At 33.7% G+C, this 26,198-nt stretch overlaps 2 protein-coding genes and 2 non-coding genes across 8 annotated transcripts in view; all 4 read right to left on the bottom strand.

The window, feature by feature from the left end:
• The window catches only part of LOC125073503 (sodium- and chloride-dependent transporter XTRP3), a 42,212-nt gene extending 35,443 nt beyond the window's left edge, over positions 1-6,769 (bottom strand). For all 3 annotated transcript variants that reach the window (XM_047684360.1, XM_047684362.1, XM_047684361.1), the window contains exon 1: positions 6,650-6,769. The gene's annotated coding sequence lies outside the window, so the exon portion shown is untranslated. The remainder of the gene's footprint in view (positions 1-6,649) is intronic.
• A 5,069-nt stretch (positions 6,770-11,838) lies between these two features.
• Positions 11,839-11,957, bottom strand: LOC125073622. The gene has a single exon (XR_007120046.1). It is a non-coding gene; the product is annotated as a 5S ribosomal RNA (ribosomal RNA).
• Positions 11,958-15,742: 3,785 nt separating this feature from the next.
• Positions 15,743-15,861, bottom strand: LOC125073627. Its single transcript, XR_007120050.1, has one exon. It is a non-coding gene; the product is annotated as a 5S ribosomal RNA (ribosomal RNA).
• Positions 15,862-21,696: 5,835 nt separating this feature from the next.
• Positions 21,697-26,198, bottom strand: part of LOC125073270 — a 100,738-nt gene continuing 96,236 nt past the window's right edge. For 2 of the 3 annotated variants that reach the window (XM_047684021.1, XM_047684022.1), the window contains exons 12-13: positions 25,710-25,883; positions 21,697-25,292 (exon numbers count right to left, since the gene is read on the bottom strand). In XM_047684021.1, the coding sequence (XP_047539977.1) occupies positions 25,109-25,292; positions 25,710-25,883 (358 nt within the window). In that variant the 3' untranslated portion in view covers positions 21,697-25,108. The remainder of the gene's footprint in view (positions 25,293-25,709; positions 25,884-26,198) is intronic. The other variant, XR_007120039.1, reaches the window with a different exon arrangement.

Consider the following 26,198-nt stretch of genomic DNA (forward strand, 5'->3'; position numbering starts at 1 on the left):
TCACCTATGCGCCACTAACCTTGGGAACTAAGATGTTATGCCCTTGTGCCTGTGATTACACTGGCTCACTCACCCTTCTAACAGGAACACGACAATACAGTGTACTGTTATTTGGCGGTAGAATATCTGATGAGTGGGTGGTACCTACCCAGACGGGCTTGCACAAAGCCCTACCACCAAGTAAATTTATAAATTCAAATCATCGGTCAAGATGCACGCGTTCTAACCACTGGGCCGTCTCGGATCTCTTACTTACATCAGTAGTGCAATTCTGTACAAATCACTTTGCATCTCACTCGTGAATTTCGACGACCGAATTACGGTGATAGGCAATTTTGATACTTTTATCCTTCTGATTAATTTTTACAGTCAACGTCGCATACCAAATACTGACATTACACGTTCAAGTTCTGCGGTGAGTATCGAGTTTATTCTTACATAATAGCTCTATTGTATTTAATTAAATACTCGTTTTTATTTTATGATATATGTAGACGAGTAAATTCGACACCTGATGGTAAGTGGTCACAACCGCATACCATTCCTTACATCGCCAGTGCGCCACCTTGAGAACTAAAATTTTATGACACTAGTGCCTGTTGTTACATTGGATTACTCACCTTTAAAACCGGAAAAATTACTATAAAAAAAAAAATACTAAGTATTGCTGTTTGGCGGTAGAATATACGGTGAGTGGGTGGTACCTACCCAGACGGGTTTGCACCAAGCTTTACTACCTTTCCTTCAAACATTTAAACAATAGTACGGAATCGAACCTTGATCATTGGTTATGATTATCTTTTACCACCCATTGGGCCAACTAGGCTTTATGACATTTATTTTGTCATATATAATTAGAATTACAATATATATGAAAATAACATATTAGTTAAAAAAAAACAAAATAAATCCAGAAAAAACCACTTGTCATTACAAATATGTTTAATATATTAAATAATATAGGAATGTGATCAACATGACACAAGAATATCGACCAACGTCAATAGTACTATTTTTTTTTATTAATAGTTAAAAGCAATTACTATAGAAACATCTTAAGATAAGCGGTCACTTGACCTGGACATTGGCGCCGTAAGAAATACATATCAACCTAACTAAGGTGTTTGAAATATTAATCACGCCGTACATCACCAATGCGCCACCAACGTTGGCTAAGATATTAACCCAAGAAAAAAAATAGAATATTATCATTTTTATACAAAGGGACACATACTCTCAGTTATTTACAATGATAGTTCCTATCACATCTAATATTGAGATTGATAATGATGATATCGTTCTGATCAATTTCAAGAGAGACCAGCCAACTCGGTTGGATATATTATAGTGCACAAATGTGCGCAAACACAAGTACACTTTCCATTCCCCCTTATAATCCGATGGGACGCAAATCTGATAAGACTCGAAAGAGTTCAAGCGCTGAACCAACGGCTGCAACGCACTCGGAGGCACGGAAATGTGCACACTCAACTTCTCGGTACAGTTAGGAACAACTAAGAATTTGTCCAACAGAAAAACCCAATAACCTTTTATCGGCCTGACCTGTGTTTTGAACCCAGGGCCTCGGGACTTACGGCCTTATATCTATTCACTAGAGTATCGACCGACGAAGCTTTATAGTCAGTTTGAGAATTACATAGACGATACACGATATTAAAAAAATATATATCAAAGAAAACCATTCATCCATACATACAACCAGAAATATGGAATTAATATATATGACAGAGGAGCTTGTCCCAGGTTGTTTTTAAAAACCATGCTGACGTCACGAATGAGAGGGAATATCTATCCATCCTCGAAGATATGAAATTAAACTCAGGAAATACTCTTCTCTGATTTATTCCAAACTGAGGAGGTCCGTTCGCTCCGACATCTCGAACAAACCGGCGGGAGTTCGGCCTTTTATAACTTTTATGGACAATATAGACCATAGAGCGATGCGAAGGGGTGACTGTATATGAGAGCGTCATGCCGGTGGCCGTCACGGCATGCGACACACGAGTCGCTCTTGCCCCTTAAGGAAGCCAATAGTCATACTCGTATCACATCAAAAATCACCGCAACACAAATGCAATTGAGATATTCCGTTACTGGGTCACGGATCGATAGCTCTTCCATTGTGGCACACTCGGTGCTTCCTACAGGCGCCATTAAAGATAAACGATTGCTTTAATAGTATTATCACACTCTCGGTAATGTATTGCGTCTTTATTTATAAACATTGGTTAGCGGATTCAGGTAGACTTGTTTGTTTTTTATTGCATCAGTAATTTGACATTCGAATAAAGAAAAAAATATTATTTAAGTAATTACTACCTAAAGAAATTAATAGGCAAAGTTAAAACTTTAATTATAAACCTTTGCTTGTTACTAGTAGGGTTTTGTGTCAGATCGTCTAGCTTACCTAGGTACCACTTGTTAGTTATTCCATCGATAATCTTCAATACTTTGTTTCGCGTGTCAGTTTTTTTATAATAATATAATAGTAAATTTGGTTAAACGAATATGCCTTAAAAAAAATATTAATTGTCGTACTAATATCTTGTATGAGTAATATGTTTCTGAATCGCGCTAACGTTTGGTTCACTCCGATGTATATAGGGTCTCGGCTTTTCAAATGTAGAGTTACCACGGAACTACGGAATGGTTGTTTTGGGATCGTGGAGGGTACATTTAGATGTAATAGTTACCGTATATAAAACAACTAGTTGAATCCGCGACATCGCCCGCGATTCAATTCGAATTCTACAAGAACTTGCATACGATCAAAATAGCAACCTATTTCCGTTCTTGGAATCCAAGCATGCGTCGTACCAAGTTTCATCAACATTGGTTTAGCTATGAAAGCTTAACAGACAGACAGATGTATTTTTCTATATATTTATTGCCACATATTAGACAGGCCAAAATGTCTGGAAACGACAAATGCACGTTATATCGTGATCAGAAATTGTAAGTATTGAATTAGATCATTTATACGAAAGCGAGGGTCGCTTCGTAAATTGTTGAATGCAATTTTTGGGTATTGGTTTCAAGTTTGGTTCAAATCAACCTTTTCAAACATTCATTGACTATTTATATATTTATTAACACGTAACAATCATTATCATCTTAACCACAAGTAAGATTCACGTGCTCAGGGCTCTTGAAAGTCTACTGTAAATTAATTTTGGTAATCTGATTGGCGTTGCGGTTCACTAAGGCTCTGTGAAGTAAGCGGAGCCCCATAGGGCAACACAATAAAATATTTAGGTATGTTTAGTACAAGACGAAAAAAAGTCGTCCGTCACGGCACCCGATTGTCGTGTGCCCCGGAATGGGCTAAGTGTTCTCATAGTGATTATTATACGAAACGGAAAAGTAAGTATTTTAAAAAAAACATGACGTAAATCATTAGTAATATATTCATTAATATAATTTCGGTGTATATACCATTCAAACATTTCTATAACGTCGTTACAAATGTTAATAATGTTCTGAGTAAAAACTAATCGTTAGACCGTATTTTTTTCCAGATATTTCTAGAAACTTCGAGACGATTCTAGTTGCATAAATATTAAATTCTATAAATAGGTAAGTAGACGATGCCTCTTGGCGTATATGAATGATGAATGGCAATAATACTACTGACGCGTCCGATTATTTGCGTATCGCGCTAGTCATATGCCCGTGACTTCAGCCGCGTGCCAATTGTTTGGCATACATACCCCCTTGAACATTATAAACTTCAAATTCGTCGAACTTGCGTGTATAAAAATTAAACCCTCAAATTTACACCCTTGAATTGATGAATTAAAAATGTAGCCTCCCTTCCTAGGTTCCCTTCATGGCAAATTTTATCAATATCGGTACAATGATTTATCTGTAAAAGCGAGAAACAGTTACTTTGGTATTGATTTCCAGTATTACGCTTGCTTCTCACTTGTAAAATATTATATTACTTTACACCCCTACAAATATTAATTTAAATATTTTACGGAACAAAGTTATACTGTTATTTTTTAAATAATGCAGAATTTTGTCAATTTTTCTACAAGATACGATAATTTTCGGCCATTTAATGAGAATTACTTTACGGAAATTTACGGTCGGAAATTTTCATACAACGCATGTGGGGCCAGTGGTGTTCTGAACCTTGTTCTGTCTTCAGGACCTTTATGATGTTTTCCTCAAGCTTGAGATTACAATAGGTATTTTTAATATTGATCTTTTTTTATTAATGAGTCCCTCATATAATTGAGAGATTAATTCTGTGGCCTGATGCTAAAAGGGCCAAAGGGCATTTTTTTAATAAGGTATAAACCACATACGAATTTATACACATATGTTACAATTTGCCAATTCATTACAAAACAAATCAAATCAAAATATGTATACTTTATTTAAGTAGGCTTTTACAAGCACTCTTGAATCGTCATTTAACAAACTATTTAAAGTAAAGCTACCACCGGTTCGGAATGTATATTCTACCGAGAAGAACCGGCAAGAAACTCAGTAGTTACTCTTTTTCGACATCTAAAAATACAGTCATATTAGTTAAATACAATTATATATGTATGTTATGTTTTTTTTTAATGTATGTATGTTATGTAAAAATAATTATTTATTTATTTATGTTATAATGGCATAAGCTTAACATCACGAATACTAATAATATTATGCAGAAGGCATATGTTATATAAACCAACCAACATTCCGAGTTATTGATTGTGACCCATTTTTTAAAGGTTATTGGATATTGGGCCACTTGATAGTAGACAGTGTCACCTGTAGACTGGAAACCAGTCTCCCAGTCAGTAAGAAATAATAACCATTCCTTACATCGCCGATACGTCACTAACCTTGGGAACTAAAATGAAGAAGAAATTATGTCCTTAGGGCTTGTAGTTAAACTGACTCAACCACCCTCAAATCGGAACTCAGCTATACTGAGTATTACTATTTGTCAGTAGAATATCTCCAAATAGATGGATTTGTAAGTCCTCGTTTAGCATCACACGACTGATTTATGAATACCAATTAAAGACGTTCAGTTAAGACTATTTTATTCATTGAGCGATTTTATTATTTAAACTCGGAACGAGCGCACAAAAGGTTTACTCGTGTCCCTTTACGATTGACAGGACTTGTTCATTATTAAAAAGATCGGAATTGCGGACTGCTCAAAGGGCTTGCTTTTAAAGCAACTATTCTAGAACTTTTCAACGGAATTATAGTCGTTTTTTTTTTTAATATATATATTTTGTTATAATACGCAATTTGTTAATTATATAATTGTGAAAATACTACATTAGTTAAACGAAATTGTTAAACATGACCAAATTAATAATAAATGCATAGTTTAAGAGTTTCGTTGAGTTCAGAACTTAGATAGGAATTAGGATTTAGCAATTAGGATATGTCAATCTTGACCTAAGCTTGCGACACTGATTCAATTTTCATGTAAGGTAACACAGAATTTTCATGTGGAAAATTGAGGAAAACTGCATGTATTGGATGAGAAATAGCAGCACGATTGAAGCTCCTATCCTCAAAAGGGGGGAGAAATTTGCCCAACAGTGGGACATTCACAGGCTGTTAGTTTACTTTTACTTTAAACAGCTCGTATAGCATAAATTTATAATTAGATAATATTTTAAAATATAGGTTAGTTAGTTCAAATTTTTGTTGAGATATTAAAAATTGCATTTTATACGAAATTTCATGATTGTTGCTATTTAATAAATTTTTCATATTCTTTTGTTATTACAATATTTTAATAATACGCTAGAATATAAACAGCACTAAACATGATTTTCATCTCAATAGTTTGCGTAAAAACTCCTTACCTTGCGGATAACATTACACGCAATAAATTAATCTATATTTAAATAGGTAAAGACAGGACAGTTCAATTAGACCAGACCTTTGCCTACTTGTCAAACTATTTTTTTTTACTCTTTTGATGAAATTACAAATTCATATAAGTGTTTTCCTAAAATTTTGATTTTCGATTATGTTCGAAATGCAATCGCTGAGCGAACACTTAGCTACGTTTATTTCTTTAAACAATTAGAACAATATTTAAGAATTTGAATATCTAAACCTATAGAGGAAAAATATGATACGTAGTTTTTTTTTTAAATTTGTTATACCAACCAGTACGTGCAAAAGCACACAAATATTCAGCCTTCTATTAAAAGAATAAACATCCTACACGTGGTGAGTTTTCACTCCACGTGATAAGGAACCGATGAAATGATTCCCGACCTTCCTCATACCCCGCACCGCGTTCCCCTCACCGCGCACAATCAATAACACACCTTCAGGATATGTAAAACTCTCAATGCACCAAATCTCTATTGGGATTTTTTTTTTTTAATTTTATACCATAAATATTTTAACGCAAAAGCATAAGGTTTTTATTTTCATTAAAAAAAACGTATGGAAAAAATACTACTACTACCGATTATGAAATATAAATTATATTAAATGTGGGATATTAAATGAATGTTCAATTAAGCATGAATTAATATAAAAAAAAAATACAATTTTAAAGACAACTTTACGTTATAATTTATATTTAACAATGAGTAACAGATAATTCTAATAAAGTAAAATGATATATAAAGACAAAAACTACAACCTTCTTTCATATATTCACGATATGAAACAACACTGGCCATACACAAGACTTATTTTTCTCAACCGGAGTTTTTCCGAAAATGAAATTCAAAACGCGAGCGAACATTCGCGTCGGGCGTGCTACACTGACTGCCGACATCACAGAGATATAGAGATGTCACGAATTCCTCTTCTACGAACTATCGATATTTTAAAGTAAGATTTAAAAATCGAACATGTGACGTGACGTAACTTTTAATATGTTTTATGAAAACACATAGAACACAACGTTTATTATTAAAGATGATCTTGAAACGTACGGGCTAATATTAGATACATATTTATTTTACGATATAAATGATCCATTAGCATCGTTTTGGCGATAATACCTGTAATTATTTTGAGATAACGTAACCTTAAGCAAAATTAGCTGCGATAATATCTCATTACTGCTTCGATGTTCTAGATGTAACCGCTTAAGAGAGCAGTATGTTTTTAATGAATCTGATATCAATAAAGCATTACGTCCCGAGAGCAATAATTGTCGAGTTGTTTTTGTTTTTATACAAAACATAACGGTTAATTATATTAATTATCAATTCATTAATAATGAATATCATCACAACGGTTTTTTTTTTTCTTTTCAGCTCTGTAAAGATGACTGGTACAAGTATTTGATGAGCTCAGATATTTCCGAATCTATCAAAACTTTCTTTAAACACTATTATGCTCTTGCAATGAGAATCTGCGCGAAGATTCTAGTAGATTTGGATTTATAAAAAAAAGTAGTATATAAAATTAAAATTCCAAAACATCGTGTATAAGGGTGAAATTGTAAATGAACATCACTATTTTCAATGACGTCACGTCTGATTCAAGCTGGGGTTGTGCGAATGAGCATGCGCGGAAACCCTCCGCCATTTCTTTTTTTTTCGGTCACACTCGTTCAAACCCGTTCATTTTCGCACAAAGTAAACGAAATTTTTTTTTCACAGTAATAATATACTATATATTACTACAAATTATTCGTATAAATAGTGGTATTAATGAATGAATGCTTCGATACCTTTGCCTAGGTCTTGGCAGCATCTTCGTGACGAAAGTTATGCAACGAAAATCAATAATCATAGTTATGTAACAGACGAGGTTTTGCCAGACGTTGCCTGTGCATAGCAATTCGTTGCATCTTTAAAGCCTATTGTGATTTCTGTAGTCTTTGAGTTTTAGTTTGACCACAAGTAACTTTTATTTAACGCTCCAAAAGAATTCAATGAAGAAAGTCCATCTTTATCGAATTCTTAGCCGTTTTTATAAAACTGAGTTTATGTGATGTTATTAAATTAATAATCTAATTTATATTACTTAGTAAGGCTTTTGGTATACCTGTCAGGATAACACCATCTTTATTCTAACAAACAACAATACTTAGTATAATTGTGTTCTGGTGTAAAGGGTGAGTGAGCCGGTGTAGCTAGTTCGTTAGTTAGTTCCCTAACTAACTCTATAACTAACTCGTTAACTAATCTTCCTGTCTGTGTTGACAGTAAAGTACTATTTATTATTGATCTGTTGATACTGGAACTCTCTAAGATCGTGTATGATCGCCAATACTCGGATTTAAACACATACCAAATAAATGTTACTTTACTAAGTAGGCTAAACATTTTTCGAAAGACTACAGACGACAAAATTATCCCGATAAATCAGCGTCAAAATGTGTTAAAAAATATCGGTTGTACTGTGGTGAAATCAATGTTGGTATCTTTTAGAAATTCTTATAGAATTTTCTAAGTGTATTTTTCTAGCTTTTATAAAGTTACCCTGTCCCAGTGTGTGATAATCTTGAAATTTGACACATTTTTCGTTTCAGCTCCTATAGAAATGCATTTTTTTTGGTAACCATGACCTGATACCATACCTAGGATTGGCTCTAGACGAAGATAAATTTAACTATGTGATGAATGTTGCACTCTGGGTTCAGAGAATTCTTAACAGATTTAGAAATGGATTTTCGAATTGATTTTCGAGCTCCGTAGATTATATTATATTAGATATTTACTCCTTTATAATATTAGTACTGATAAAAGGTAAAGCTGGAAAAGTATAAATTTATATACTCGTACATCTAGCTGAACCTGCGGCATCACCCGCGCGAAATTTATAAAACACAAACTTCCAATAAAGAACTTACTTGCCAAATTTCAAGTTTGTAATTGTTATCGTTTCTGAAATGTCATCATTAATTTGTGTTAATCAGTTTGTGGTATTTCGCTTTTATATATATACTTAGATTAGATTATAAGAAAATACTTTGAATATATTTTATTTAAGGTCACATCAATCCTCGTGGTCATATCAGTGGGAGAAACCAGTTGGGTCATCTCGGCTCATCTTTGCGCCACACACTCACACCATAACATATTTTTCTCAGTCTGTTCTCTCCGTCACCGTTGAAAATGGCGGATGTGATTGTGCAGGAAGACACCGAAGTGCTTGTCGAAAACTTACAAAATCAATCAATGTAAAAATAATTTGATACGTAACTTAACTGGAACTACTTCAGCTTAACTACTGTCACTCTTAATATCGTATATGATTATTATTTTTTTAAATCCAAATAAGCTGTAGAAACTGGCAGAGACAACAGAGTTCAGTACTTTTTCTATTTGTAAAGCAATTTTCTTTTTTTTAATGGGTACCAATAAAGATTTAATAAAGAAGAAAAAATTGTTTACGGTTTGCTATTGTTTTTTTAATTTGCTTGGAGATTACTTCCTTATTCCTACGATATGGTATCAGCTATAAAGCCTTTGGCTTAATACATTTCGACACACAAAGCATATATTTTTTTTAAATTGACTCTTTTTTTATATCTACATATGTATAGGTTTTTGTAACTGAACTCCTCCAAAACGGTTGAGTCCCTGGATGGTTTAGACAGGATCCGGTAGATGGCGCCGCAATAAAATAAATAAAATTCTTATTCAACACGGACGAAGTCGGGACGAGCAGCTCGTATTCTTATAAATTCAGTTTATGAGATAAAATCCTCTTTTGTAATATTTTTAGGGTAAGGTGGTTCAATAGTTGGCACACCTCATAACAATGGCCTTGGACTATAATAATATTTAAAGAAACACGCCGCCGTAAGACACTAATAGGCGCCTCTAATTACAATGTAATTACGTCGTATTACTCATCCTTTAATAAACTAAAATAACGCGATGCCGTGTCGTTTGACTAAATAACTCGAGTGGGTGGTACCACTCAGAAAGGTCTACGGGGCCATAGTGTATCGCAAGAGCGGACATGTCGTAACTTTTTCAATTTTAATGAAAGTTCTAATTAGGGGAGGAATAGGGCGTTAAGGGTCCTCACTACCCTCTCCCCTTACAAAGGAAAAGATTTTATAACGTGATAGAAAATTTAAGATATTTAATTATAATTCTAAATATTTATTATATTAAATAAATGTTAAAGAACTAGTGCGGTGTTTCTGGTCTGTTACTTTTTTTTATATCGATAGACGGACGGACAAATAAGCCATTTGATGGTAAGTAGTCACCACTGCCCATAGACATAAGAGCCGTATGAAATTTTAACAATTTCTTATATATGTATATATTAACCAATACGCCATCAACGTCGAGAACTGAGACATTACGTCCCTTTTTCCGGTTTGAAGGGTGAGTGAGCCAGTATTGCTATTTGTCGGTAGAATATCTGTTGAGTGGGTAGTACCTACCCAGACGGGTTGGCACAAAGCCCTCCCAGCAAGTAATCCATATTCGAAACAATGATATAATTTAACGTTAATTTCCAGGTCTACTGTTTTAATTAAGATGTCTATTAATTGTTGCAATACAAGAAAATACTTTTAAAATTCTAATTGAAATATATAATGAAAAAAAAAAATAGTTCAAAAATAATATTATATCCGAATAAAGTATTTTTGCATAAAGGTAAAAATAAAATTCAAATAAAAACTTAACAATGAAATTGAGATATTGGATTTTTTAATAATATTTCACAAACTTAAAATAAAATGTATGTAGACGAACTAAGATTATACTTTTGTTTCGTTTAACTTTGAGATTTAAGCAATAAGTAGAAATAAGATTTTTTTTTCGATTCAATGAACGTTAAAAAGTCGGTTTTTTGTATTTTCCATTTTTTACATATAATTTTATCATATTCAAAATAAATTGTATACATTTATATGTATGTTTTTTAATATTTATATATTTTATTTTTTTCTATTGCTCATAAAAGGTTGTCTGGCAGATAAAATGCTTTTATCATTAAACCCGGCCTTTGTATACAGCCGAATAAAGAACCTCATCTTTTCACAAACTAAATCGCAGATAAAACTCTTATTATTATTAAAATACATTTTCACTGCACAGAAATTAATTATCTTGACATTGACAAATAATTATTCGCAACGTACTCGTAATACAAGAAGCTTTTGTTCGTTATCGGAGTCATTCTGTCACGAGATTACTTACTGACGATGTGGAGCTTCGTATAATTTTTTAATTTAGCTTTACGATGACGTGTTAGGATTATGCCTTATAAATTAATAAACAGAGATTGTTTATGGGACCATCTTAGTATCTATAACATCGTCGTATTTAGGGGAGGGCAATCCGTGGCAATTGTCTTGGGCCTGAGACTTTTGACCTCCACAAGAGAGGGTCAAGGGAGAGTTAATGTTATACATTAACTCTCCCAGTATGTATAACATTAACTCTCCCAGTATACATATAGTATGTATAACATTAACTCTCCCAGTATACATTATTGATAAACCTTACTGACAGGAAGTCACTGTTGCCACAGAGCCTCCACTCCTTTGTGGCCCCAGGGCTTCCAGACCTTTATATCCGGTCCTGATCTTTGATACTATGGCGTGTTTCTGACAGTGAAAGAAGGCAGTAAGTCTATTATAGAATGATTGGTGAAATATATTATTTTATCGTGAGATGATAGGATTGTATTGTTTTAATTACATTATCTAGTATTTCTGTGGAAAATTTCTAAACAGCGCGGTAAAATTCCCAAAAGTAATTTAACAGCGAAATGAATATGAATACATTATTTTATTATTATTATATTTTAAATATTTTATAAAAATACACTCAGAGAATATGAAACGATCGAAATAGAGTTCCTATAATGAAAGTAAAAACAAAAGTTAAATTACAAAAAGGCCAACGACACGCGGTGTTCCCAGGCGGTCACCCATCCAAGTACTGAACGCGCCCGATGTTGCTTAACTTCGGTGATCGGACGAGAACCGGTGTATTCAACATGGTATGGACGTTGGCGATATAAAATACGAAAATCTTTAATCTATACATATAATAAATATAAAAGAAGAGTAAATTAATGAACTTCCGGTTCGTGGATACCGAATTTCGTCAATTAATTTGGCATTGAGATTCCAATGGGCTGTCTGAGACTTGAAAGATTTCTTGGTGACTCACAATATTTTTCAACATATCGAATTGTGAAAGTATTTTTATCGCTCAACCGATATGTATAGAATTTAAGAACGAATAAAGATAATCAAACCTTTGATTGACGTATTCCTTGCGGTTCGGTAATAGCTCAGCTAAATTGTGCGGCGATAACAGCTACGCCGACATTCAAAACGCTATTTTTTCTCGTATGAATACCAAACATTATTCTTGACCAATTATACCGCGTCAATTCAATATCAAATGTCATTATTATGTCTTTACTCCTCATGTGGTTGGAATAATTTAGTTTATGGTTTGTGTACTCTTCAGAATTCGCTCTCACGAGGGTAAAGCTGGGGGCATAGACACGCACTTCATGCCTGTGCATTATTACAGTCATTGCTGAAATCCCTCCGGGCATACGGTTTCATGAAAAGCACTCTAGAGGTAAGACCGTCGAGGCCAAATAGAGACGGGATTTAACAATGCATTTTCAATCTACAAAAATATACATACAGACGGGCAGACAATATCCAAACGCTAAAAATGTCATATTTACGCTTGTAAGATTACATTCGTAACATCAACGTTACATTATTTTGCATTAACATCTGTGTGTGTCAATGTGTATGTGTGCGTGTTTGTATGTGTGTGAGAATCATGGGTCAGCTATTAGATACGCTAGAAAAACGATACCATATCAATAAACCCGGCCGTACGATAAAATATCTTTTAAAATTAAATTTCGCAAGTTACTAAAAATCCTTTTAAGAAAACTCTTAGATAGTTCAAACGCAAATGGAATCCCTGTGACAAAATTCATGAAAAAAATCGGTTTACGCCGTTCAGAAGTTCACTTGTTTGTTCTTGCAGTGTTTTTGGATATATTTAAGGCCTTTGTTTCGTCTGTCACAGGTCACACTATAAATAAATAAATTATACCTAAATGGTATAATAAAAAAAACTGTAGCTTTAATATAAAAGTTACCTAAAAGTATAACGAGAACTAATCAGAGGTAAAAATAACAGTTGTTAACGAACGGAGATAATTTTAATCTTACTTTAGGCACAATACTATGGAGTACCGCAAGGTAACGTAAATGGACCTTTATTTTTTCTTAACTATATCGATGGGATGCTAGGTGTTATTGTTAAAGTCAGTTAACTATATTCTTGTTGTATTATGTTTTTTCTGTAACATTTACTCATTAAAAAATTAATAATATAAGAATTGAGGTAAATAAAAATAAGCTAAACACGTTTCGTTTAATAAATTTTAATATTAGTACAATTTTTATTTCTCAATTAGAAAAGCCTAACAAATTTAGTTGAAATATGCGTTATAAATAGTATACTAGGTTTCTTCTCTGCGCAATCTGTGTCAATCAAGAAATATTTTTTTTAAGACCTTACCTTAAAAATACTTTCTGTAAATAAAAGTCTTCTGACCAAAGAAGAGAAGGTTTGCAACTGAATCTACCACACTGCTCCAAATTGCAATTAGTTACAATGATTGCCTTTACCGCAAAAAAAAAAACGGATTACAAACAAATATTAGGTATCGTCAGAACACTTACATAATCCCCAATGAGACTGCTTATAAATTGCTCATGCAATAATTCAGGGGATTCGTATTTTTTAACGTTTACGATAAGATATTGTTTTATTTAAATATTCAACCTGTCCTGCGTTTTTCCTGTTACTATAATTGAATTTTTGCTAAAACGATTATTACGAACATTGTCTGAAACCACAATACTAAATGCCATATAAAGTAGAAAATCAATCGTTATATTAAAAACAAAGACACATCAATTTCATGCTGAATGTAAATCTTTTGAATGAGTTTTCGTCATCATTAACTTCTTATTTCTCTTAACCTAAATAATTTATTACTTGATAAACTTCGCATACAACATATTCATAAAATATAGATATTACTCTAAATTAGAACATTCATCTGACAAAATATATGGGCTGATTCAGGTTGATTCGTTTAAACCACGATGGATACGGTATATGTGAAGTTAGAAGTAAGGTGCGAGGCGATAGTCAAAGTCAAAAATCTATTTAATCTAGTACATGCACTCTTGTTGCTGGTTTTTAAAACAATAATTTACATATTAATTAAAATCAAATTATTCTTTATTCAAGTAGGCTCATAAAAGTAGTTTATTATCGGCATGTTACAGAGTTGAAAAAAATGTAAAGCTAAGACTTAAAACAGGAGTAATATTTTATGTTAAGTCGCAGGGACTTCGTGCGCGTTTGAATTTAACTAAAAAATTGTTGTTCAGATCGTAGATTTTACTGTAACTTATTAATTATGTATTTGGCAGCTTTTGTGATATTAAAACTTATTAATTCTTATTATTTAATCTTACTTAGATATTAAGGCGTTGGTGGGAGGCACGCGACGTTACGCCGGAGTGGTGGCATGCGCGAGGGCTGCGCGCGCTACTGGACATTGCAGCGTGACATTATTATTATTTTATATATCATTCTAAAATAAAAGTAGCCTAAGTTGCTCCTTATTCCATTAGCTATCTGCCAGTGAAAGTCCCGTCAAAATCGGTCCAGCCGCGCCAGAGATTAGACGGAACAAACGGACAGTCAGACAAAAATAGTAAAAAATATTATTTTGGTATATGTACCGTGTATGCATACATATGCATTTAGTGAAAAGCGGTTATTTTAATATTACAAACAGACCCTCCAATTTTATTACATAAGGTATAAGGTAGACATGCAAATCATTTTACAAATATTTTATAGTTTTACGTAATTTATAAGGCAACATCAGACAATATTATTTTTATCTTTTTTTTTATGTCAAAATGTGGCAAACGAGCAGGAGTTGTTGTTGTTGTTGCAGTTTAACGTTGCCGGCCTTTCAGGAAAGAGTACGCTCTTTTCTTGAAGGTTCCCAAGTCGTATCGGTTCTGAAGAACCGCCGGCGAAAGCTGTTTCCACAGAGTGGTTGTGCGAGGCAGAAAATGTCTTAAATTATCTATCGAAAGTCGGAACATGAAGTGCCTTAGCGTGAAATTTCTTTAAAAAAGTTACGTTATCAATGTCAACCTGTATATAACTTTTCAATATGTTATTTCGATTGTAAATTGAATGTTTGTTCTGATTAATAAATATGTATACTATGTTTTAATATCAAGCGGTAAAATTAAATTGCTTTCATTAGTCTTTGTTATACACCGTGATGGAGTCGGGCCGGATTATCCTTAAGACAGTGCATCTGTTAGGGGCCTCTAGTAAGAAGGAGAACGTAAGTTTTTAGAATTCATGGTTAATGAAATTTTTGAAGAAAAATTTAATATATATATTTAAAAAAATTCTTGTAGTCAAATATATTTTAGCTAGTTAAAAAAGGGGCCCGAGACGTGTTTTGTCTAGGGGCCACGACAGTTAACCCAGCCCTCTAATGGTTATGTGTTACTGAAGTGTAGAAATAAACTATCTGTTACATACAGCTATGTACTAAGCCAAAGTACATTTATGTGCTTAAAGAATACTACTAATTTTGAGAGCCTTCTCGGTGGATATACTCTGAACCGGCGGCAACGGTTGACGACTCAAAATAATTTCAAGTTGTTCGTAATAAATATATAAGAAAGAGCAAAAACAAATTGCAAAAAGGCCAACGACACGCGGTGTTCCCAGGCGGTCACCCATCCAAGTACTGAACGCGCCCGATGTTGCTTAACTTCGGTGATCGGACGAGAACCGGTGTATTCAACATGGTATGGACGTTGTCGTCATAAATTATTAAAAACATTTATTGTACCAGTATTTACTATTAAAGACAATTTTGTTATCAATATAAATAAATACGCTGTTTAAATGGTTGATTATATTTAAAAATATGAGACTAATTTGAATGCTCTGAATAGCATAGACGTGGTAGAGCTTGGAATAAACGAAAATATATCCTTGCCATTACTGAGGGGACTTGGACATATTGCTATCCTTTTTAAACCCATACATGAGGAAGAGATAGATTTTTGACAGTTAATAAGCATTTGTAATGATTCTATTGAATACATATTTATACATTTTATTTCCGATATCAGGATTATTCATGATAAGTGGGCATTTTACATAAACCGCCTGTAAATTTCCCTGGGCTAACGCCTCCTCTACCTTTGAGAAGAAGGTTTGGAGCATATTCAAACACGCTGCTACAATGCGGGTTGGTGGAATACACATGTGGCAGAATTTCTTTGAAATTAGACACATGCATGTTTTCTCACGATGTATTCCTTCACCGCCGAGCACGAGATAAATTATAAACACAAATTAAGCAATGATAATTCAGTGGTTCTTGCCAGGGTTAGAACCCGCAATCATCGGTTAATATTCACGCGTTCTAACCACTGGGCCATTTCGGCTCAGTGGTTGGAACGCGTGAATCGGCTCAGCGGCTAAATGGACGTATATTCAAACTAATATTCACAAATTCAGTAAGATTTTAATTAAACAATTACACAGATAATTACACAATAGCCATATATATCGTTTCGATAAAATATAATAACAAAATCAGCACCAACTACTTATAGTATATCTACAAATAAAGTCACAAAGAAAGAGGCGCAGCGCAGTTATCTACTATAGTTAAATGTATTTACAAAAAGATTAGTGATATACAGTAAAGTTATTTTAATGAAATTCATTGTTGGTGCGGTTACTCAGTGATAAAATAATTTATACAAATAAATTGACTATTGATTAACAAATAATTACGTGTAAAATATCAATTGTATAATTAAACACTGCTTCGATAGTAACGTTATTTCAAGAATATTATTTTATAATTATGGGACTATCGCCCGTAATTACGACTGAGATTTTAGTATCCCCCTTTGGTTCGTAGGTTATTGGTTCAAATGCGGGCAATCACATTAACTTCTTGTATGTGTTTGCAAATCATCTCGTCTTGTTGATTATATTCACGTATTGCTAACTCAATCAAATGAAAATTTAATTTACACGTAGGTTACAACACAATTATATTTTATCAGGGTGCGGAGGCCCTGTAAGGGCTTTTCCAAATACAAAAACCTAACTACAAACTGCTACTTAATATTAGGGAACAAGAAATAACAGAATGTAAATTAAGAATATTATAAAATAACCAGGGATGCTTGAACAATTTTTTTTATTTAGGCAAAATTATCGTATATGAAGATATGCAGGGCCGGACTGAGTTTAGGAGGCCCTGGGCTAACACTACTTAGGGGCCCACCTAAGACACATCTGAACGTAGACTTGAATTAAATTAATTGAATCGGTTTGATTAATTGCAGGACTCGCAGGGCTGCAAACCATACGATCTGTTTAATTTAATAAAGTTATGGAATCTTTCGCATTGTCGTCCATTTTTAACTTTGACTGGGGCTCTCTTGAATTCACTGGGCCCAAAAAGCCATATGGTAGATCCGGTCCTGACGATATGTGTCATTTAAGTTAGAATCTAAAAGTGCAATATGAGGAAAAATAAAGTAAAATAGGAAACCTTTAAATTAAACGAAAACTGTAGCTATATACACTCTCGGTTGCGAATAGGTATTTTTTTATCAACTTAAAAGCCGTGGGCGTCGCGAGAGCTACGCGCAAAGTAAATCGGTGCATTCAAAGCTTTTCTCTGAAATGCATTTGGTTTGACCTTTATTGTGTTGCTATTTTTAGCTTCATCGTCACGTTAGTCGGTCAAAAGACCGACTCTAGCTTCAAGGGACATCACGTGTACTGCACTCTAGAGGATTGAGAAATGCACCATATTGTATTCCCATATTGTATTAGATCCGAGATGACCCAGTGGTTAGAACGCGTGCCTCTTAACCGATGATTTCGGGTTCAAACCCAGGCAAGCACCTCTGAATTTTCATGTGCTTAATTTGTGTTTATAATTCATCTCGTGCTCGGCTGTGTGTCTAAACCTACATGTGTCTAATTTCTACGAAATTCTGCCACATGTGTATTCCACCAACCCGCATTGGAGCAGCGTGGTGGAATATGCTCCAAAACTTCTCCTCAAAGGGAGAGGAGGCCTTAGCCCAGCAGTGGGAAATTTACAGGCTGTTAATGTATTGTATTCCCAAACTTATTACTTAGAATGTGTGTATAATCGTAAAGCTATTTTGAATATTCACCTTATATGAATATTACATCTGTGGTCTGGTGATAAAATGGCTGACGTACATTTTTCAAATATTAGACAAATGTACATTTTGACATTTGATAGATCAATTTTGAAAGCAATTGTCCTATAACGGTACAATGTTACCATCGCTAATACTAAAAATAAATAAAACAATAGTTTTTTTTAAAGTGGGGGATAATCTCCACGACTACTAATCCAATTCTAAAAATGTATTAATCAGTTTAAAGCTACATTAGTGAGTGCTACAAGGTATAAATCATATTCATATCATATCACTTGCATTCGTGCGAAGCCGGGGCGGGACGCTAGTATGTTATATAAAACAACCGACATTTTCATTTATTTATTTGTACCATAACTCCACAAATACATACATAATAGAAAAAAAATCGGGCTATAACAAAACCGAGCTAAATCCAATTTCGAATTTACAGATAAGGTAAACTAAGTAAGTACAGATTTTATCTGCGAGAAGAAGAAAACAGTTGAAAATTATACAGCAGTTAAAATAATGCGACTCGGCTACCTCGACCGGCTTGAACCGATTTAGATGAAATTTCGTGTGGAGGTAATTTGAGTCCCAAAGAAGGACATATATATATATTTATATATTAAGATGGAGTGGGGCGCACCAGGCGTTCTCAGCATCGGCGACTCCCACATAGCTGGCTCGCGATGTCACCGCCTAACTGTGACATCGATTCCATCGTGCACAAAGAAATTTGGCAACTAAAAGAGTTTGCAAATTTCTTTGTCGCACCACCAAAAAATGGAACTCTCTACCAGCACACGTGTTCTCCTCCTCATATAACCTTCAAACGAGGCGTGAAGAGGCATCTTATGGGCCGGAATGGCGAGGGCGACTAGTGCAGCTTATTCTCGCTGACTGTACTGGTCGTCTCCACTTCCACTTACCATCAGGTGGAGTGGAAGCATATGCCTACCCGGACAGTATATAACTTTAAATTTAAAGTTTAAGCACTTGTTTCGTGTAAAGTCGCTCCTATTAATCACAAAATAATGTAACAATATTATTTAACCATGCGTGCAAATTGTTATCATTTAAAAATAAATGGACAGATAAGTGAATATTATTTATAATTGTATTTTTATGCACACACAAAACCGTTGACGTCGACGTTGTCATGTATTTTACACTAAATCTTTTTTCCGAAGCACGCTGCATCATCTGTTACAAATTTTAAGTACATTGGATTAGTAGTCTTTTTCCAGCTAGGGAAAACAAAAGAAACGTCTCCTCATTAAGTAAGTGATAATGTTTTAGATGGGCCAAGGGTCGGCGATCACGTTAGTCATAACCGTAGATTTCGGGTGCAAACCCGAGCGATCACCGCTGAATTTTCATGTGCTCTGGTATTAAAATTCATGTCATACTCCTGTTGAATGACTAAATCAAAATAGACTTTATTCAAGTAGGCCTCTATAAGCACTGTTGAATCGTCATTTAACAAACTATTAAGTTAAGCTACCACCGGTTTGCAATGTAGATTCTACCGAGAAGAACCGGCAAGAAACTCAGTAGTTACTCATTTTCAACATACAGTCATGTTAGTTAAATATAATTATATATGTTTGTAATAGATCCTGAATGGAAGTCAACAAGTATTATCTCCATGCTTTTTTATCACCAATATAATCTTGTATTGTATATAATGCCTTCTATATCAATGTATTTTTTACAAAAGATTTGAATTTATGAAACGGCAAAATTAAAAATGTCTGCGGAATTTTATTATTACCATTTGCTGCAAGTCTATCTAACCCATAATTATCTCGAAGCCTTCTAAAAATGTGAGGCCTTAGCCCAGTAGTGGGACTTACAGGCAGCATACTCATATTTCCTGAAACCGCAATTGCAATTACGCCGTAACTGCGAACATTAGATTGCCTGACTGGGGTGAATTATGCCCCATAATATACTATAGTGTCTATTGACTCGACCTTCACCTTGCTTCGTTGGCGAAAAGCCAGAACGAAAAATCGATAGCACGTAGATTTGATACGATCATGTCATAAACAAACGCGCTCGGTAAGTATTTTTTATTTTTAAATAATGTTTAGGTAACCTTAATAAGAATATCGACTGTCGAAAGTCCAAATTCGTTTTTGAGTTTATTTAATGTGTATTATTACTTACTATTTATTTTCACGTAAATTATCAATTATAAAGTTTAACAGATAATTGAAACGTTTTATGTTTTATGTATACTTTGCAATTTGTATCATTAGTTTTAGAAATATTAGAAGTATAGATTTTGTGTAATTATTTTACTCGTAAGAAATCGAGACGTATAGACGGTATATAAAACATTTTTAATTACGGAAGCGTAAAAAAAAAAACTAAAATATAATCAAGTAATTATAAAAAGCACTCATTAAAACTGTTCTTATTTCTACACACAAATTTGAATAAGCTTTACAACGTCGTATCGCTTCCACTTGTGAGCTGTTAGCTCAGTAAGCGCTTTTGATAACAAAACCGACGTTCAACTAAAAACGATATTCTTAGACAATTAATTTACGCAACCAGCGAAGAATAATCCCTTATTAGAGATCCGGCGACAAAACTACTTCAAGCTTCTTACCTTTTCTTTTTAATGGATATTAGGAAGAATTATTACGATTCTCTACCTTTACCACCTGTGCAAGCTCGTCTTCCATTCATTATATTTATATTCTACGACCTAGCAGCGATACTTAGTACTGTTCTGGTTTGAAGGGTGAGTAAGACAATGTAAATACAGGCACAAGGGACGTAACGTCATTGGTGATGTAAGGAATGGTTAATATTTCTTACAGCGCTATTGTCTATAGACTGTGTTGACCTTTTACCATCAAGTAGCCCATTTACTTGTCCGCCTATCTATATCATAAAAAAGTATATTACTAATTTAGTACCGTTCAATTTCGTTACTGGGGCGTAGGTCGAAGAATCAGATGATTTAAATCACAGCGGGTAGATAATATTAACATAGTAATTTAAGGAGGAAAAAATTTGAATCACAAAATAGTTTTTTTTTTTATATTTTTACTAGCTGTGCCGTGCTGTGTTGGTGGGAGGCACCAACCGTGACGCCGGAGTGATGGTATGCGCGAGGGCTGCGCGCGGTAATTGGAGATTGCAGCGTGACTTTATTATTATTTTTTATATATTTCTAAAATAAAAGTAGCGTATGTTACTCCTTATTACATCAGCTATTTGCCAATGAAAGTCCCGTCAAAATCGGTCCAGCCGTTCCAGAGTTTAGCCGGAATAAACAGACAGACAGACAAAAATTTAAAAAAAAATCGTTATTTTGGTAAATGTACCGTAAAAAGCGGTTATTAATATTACAGACAGGCACTCCACTTTTATTATACGTATATAGATTTCGAAATAAGGAAAATAAAACTACAATCAACGAATACTATTGAACAAATTTATTTTTGTATCGTCGAGACAGTCCAAATGAACAGAAATACTGGAAATCCTTATATTATACATACATTATTTCCATATTTAAAAGAATAGAGATCGAAAAAATTTAAACTACATGTTTATTGCAACTTACGATATTTATATACCAATATTATTAATACATATCTACGTATTCCTATTACATAATGTTTTTACAACAATGTTTTGACAATTGCATTTTGTGATTTTTTCTATAAAACATTAGCAAGCTCTCGAATCTCCATGGAAGAATAATTCACATTATTTTTGCGGATTTTTTTACGATATACATATTATAAACACTATATTTCGCTTTTATTTTAATAGTAATGGATACCAAGACGTTTTTCTTGTTTAAAATTAAAAATAACTTTGTATTTAAGCTAATTTATTGTTATTGCTAAAAAATGGTCTTAATTTTCGTTTGTTTTAAATTACACGCGTTTCCCGCGCAATCTAATTCCACAGATAACCGAGAGTTTACTGTACATACGTCACTGCACAGATTATAGAATATCTAGAATATCCGAAAAAAAAATGGCGCCAAAACAACAGTTCGCTAACATTTTAATAAATAATATTCCAAATGAATCTATTACTTTTAATTATTAATAAATTAATCATTATTTTTAATTACGATTTACAGTATTATTACGTTATGACAAAAGATTACATAACTCAAAAAATGCAAACCTTTTTTTAAATGGAATTAATTATAATTTGCACCAAAAAGGGTATATTTGTGTAATTATATTTAAAGTTCAGTGCCTCGTTAGTTTTTTTTAATGTTATATGAATTACTATTAACAAAAGACTTAATTCTTTGCTGGCTTTAGGTTGTGTCAATAGGGCACAGATTATTCAGACAATTTTATAAATATTCTTAATTTATTTTAACTTTGTATTTAAATTGACTTTATTAAATGCTCTCATACTGTACACGGTTTGTTTTGAACCTTATAATACCATTTCAGCTAATTGGCACTGATGTTTGTGGCACAAATATCCCATTGTCTTATTTGCAAATTATTTTTAAAGTTTATTAATTTAAAAATCAAATAATTTTATTATATTAAGTATTTAAAATAAATGTTTCATTAAGAGTAATGTAAATCTAATTTGTATAAATATAATTACGAGCCTCTTTTAAAATTATTTTTTAATATTCATAATTATAGAAAAAAAAACATGGAATCTTTAGAATAAGTCTAACTAGAATTTATGTGATGTGATTAGGTATAAAAATTTATTTTAGCCATAGACAAGAATAGACTCATAAAATTGAATTGACAAATAGTCACGATCATGTTACCTTCCTCACACAGTTATTATATTCATTTACGGGATAGAGAAAGCTCAGTCAATTCTATCTATGGTAAAAACTTAAATTTACTCAATAACGGATAGTCGATAAAGACAACTATTTGTATATTTGATACGATACGATAATCCTTATCAATATTATTGTACCATCTCATTGGAGGTGTTGCGGATGACTTATGTACATAATGAATAAAATGTACACGATCGGCTCAGAGACAAAATTCTTATCAAGTCTGACATCACCTTAATAAATATACATTTAATAGCGGATATGTTTTAAATAAACTCTAAGTATTCAGACAGACTGATTATTGCCATTCGTTCCCATTTATTTCATAGGAATATATATTGAAATGTTTAGTGTAAAGCGCTTTATGATATGGTGTTTATTACGAAAAATTTATCAATATTTAATCATATAATATATATCACAAGGAAGAATGTCTTTATAACAAAAAATTACATCGTCGTCCTGCAATTAAAACAGCAAAAAAATTAGCCCATTTTTAAGGAATTTCTAATATTCCTATCCCCTCCAACTAAGCTTGTGCTAGGAGTGGGGACGACAATGGCCCAATGGGGACAGGATCGTACCTATAACTTCGTACTATTACGCCATTGATAGAAATTATTTGAACGTCGTTTAAGGTTATATTGTTGACGATATACAAAATTCCCGCTTATCAAGTCAATAGTATAAATTTCAAGCGCGTGAAGCTGTGAATCGAATCTACTTATACTGAAACCTGATATATAGCTATGAGAACTTTGGGAAAAGTCAATGACGGCAATTTTGATTAAGGAGCAAACTTCGCGACAGTTTTGGTATAATGTAAAAAAATGCATTTACGTCGTTTTGAATGCAGGACGACGACACTTGGAATAAATCAATGAATACTTGGATACAGCATTACGTTTACATTTAATAGTTATTAAATCCGTTCGCTGTTTAAAATTCAATACTTTAATCTGAGCGTAGATAAGAGAGAAATCATGAAACTATATCAAACTAAACATTTATAAAAGAGAAATAATTACTGTGTTTTAAATGTTGCTACTATAAAAAAAAGCTTGCTCTGCTTAAAATGGCTTTTTTCAAACATTTTAAAATGTCTTCGAGACTTTTTAACTGGCACTTCAACGTAGGATGTATTTTAATAGTACAAAATCTATGAACTTTTATATATTCCATTTTTAGTATTACTGTAACTTTTAATTAAATTAATCATTTGCATTATAACGGATAGATATATACAATCAACAAAAAAAATAGCTCAGATTTGACAAAATAACGTACAATTGTACAAGTATCAAGAACGCACAGTTCGATATAGTCGATTTCAATGGCAGGAGCAGTAAAGATCGATAAACTTTGAAGTTCACTTGACATCATTGTTTGAGATCTAAACAATGCCGTATTCATTGTAGATTCGTGAAAAGCTGGATTTTGAATGTTGGAGAAGTTGTTATCGAGATTGTGGAAGTAAAAATTAAAATGGAAATATGTTTTAAATATAAATAAGTATATATTTATCAAGAACTGTTTGTAATTCATATCTAAGGTTTGATTAACTCTACTACTCCTGCCGTTGGGATATACAATGTAAATTACATTAAATACGAAGTCTATTGAATTTTGGCAACAAATATTTCGTTCCAGAACAGTCTATATCTATTCGATATATTACTGGGACGTAATCTATAAAAAATATACTATCCTCAGATGCGTCTATTTAACAACAATTGACGCCATCCTTTGTACTTGATACAAACACATCACAACACTTATTACTCCAACGGTACACATCGCTAATGGCCGGTAACTGTTCTTACGACGCTTTTCGACAATCACATGTAACTGTAATCGTTAGAATATGAATATTGAAAGTTTTGAGTTCTCTATGAATATGCAACGCGTCATTTACTTAAATTTCATCGTTTCAAACAGAATTCACTTTAATTTTCACTGTACTTATAGTTCGTTCGATGTATTGACAACGTCACACAAGGGACAGTTCAAGATCACTTTTTAACCTCCGCAGCGTCGATTCCGTGGAACTACTTCACATCGCCCTTCAAGGCCTGATCGAGAATCGCCTTCGATGCTATTTCGACGGTGACCGTCCTGCTGATGGTGGACAGCTGGCTCTGTTCCGACATCAGGTCGACCGGATCGGTGAGAATCTTCAGCGAGGATACCTTCGCTCGCTGATACGCCGTCACCGTGTTCATGCCCAGGAACCTGATGACAGAGAGTAGTTTTACTTTAGTAAAAGCAAAATAGTCTCTATTCATAAAGGAACTCTTGTCGTCGTTATACTGTGTTGGATTAAATGTGAAGCTACTGCTACCGAAAACAACCGGATAGGAACTCCGTAGTTACGCTTTTCCAACATTTTAATTACAAAGTCAGTAAAGTACAAATAAATTTATATATGTATCTGCCTAAAAATCAAATCAATAATATAATCTCGTATTAATATGCCTTATTCATCAATGACATGACATGGGTATACATTTTTTTAATAGGCCAATTTAAAAACATCTTTTTTTTGAGTCGTGTTTTTGGTGGATCATAGTGAGTGTCTAAGTTGAGTTTCCTCGGGGGACCTAAATCGGAAAACAAAGTGTCAGATAGCCGATAAGTGCACGCGAGTACCTCACGGCGACGTAGCACACGAGCAGCGCGGCGCCGGCGGCCAGCACGCGCGGCACGGGCGACGGGAACAGCTGCACCAGCACCCACGCGCCGCCCGCCGCGCCGCACACGCACGCCACGCTCAGCCCCGTGCGCAGCCACGCGCCGCACGTGAAGCCGCGCTGCCACTCCACCCTGCACGCGCACGCACTCATAAACCACCGGTCACCGAGCGCATGTGACGTCACTGTGTTCTACTTGCCGCCGCGACGTGCGGCCGATGTTATTTAGTTTAGAAACGTTAGTGACGTCACAAACACTCGTAGTACATTTTGTAGTGACGTTAAATGTACAATAAAAAAATATTGTTAATGAATACATTTGAATTTCGATTCGATATTGTTCACTGACTAGCAGAGATTAATTTAAAACTATTATATATTTTTTATATCTACTACTGATGTCTACATTACCATTAAAATAGTGGCAATATCTATATTGTTTGAAAAA

The sequence above is a fragment of the Vanessa atalanta genome, chromosome 24 (assembly GCF_905147765.1).
Source record: "Vanessa atalanta chromosome 24, ilVanAtal1.2, whole genome shotgun sequence".
Classification (NCBI taxonomy): domain Eukaryota; kingdom Metazoa; phylum Arthropoda; class Insecta; order Lepidoptera; family Nymphalidae; genus Vanessa; species Vanessa atalanta.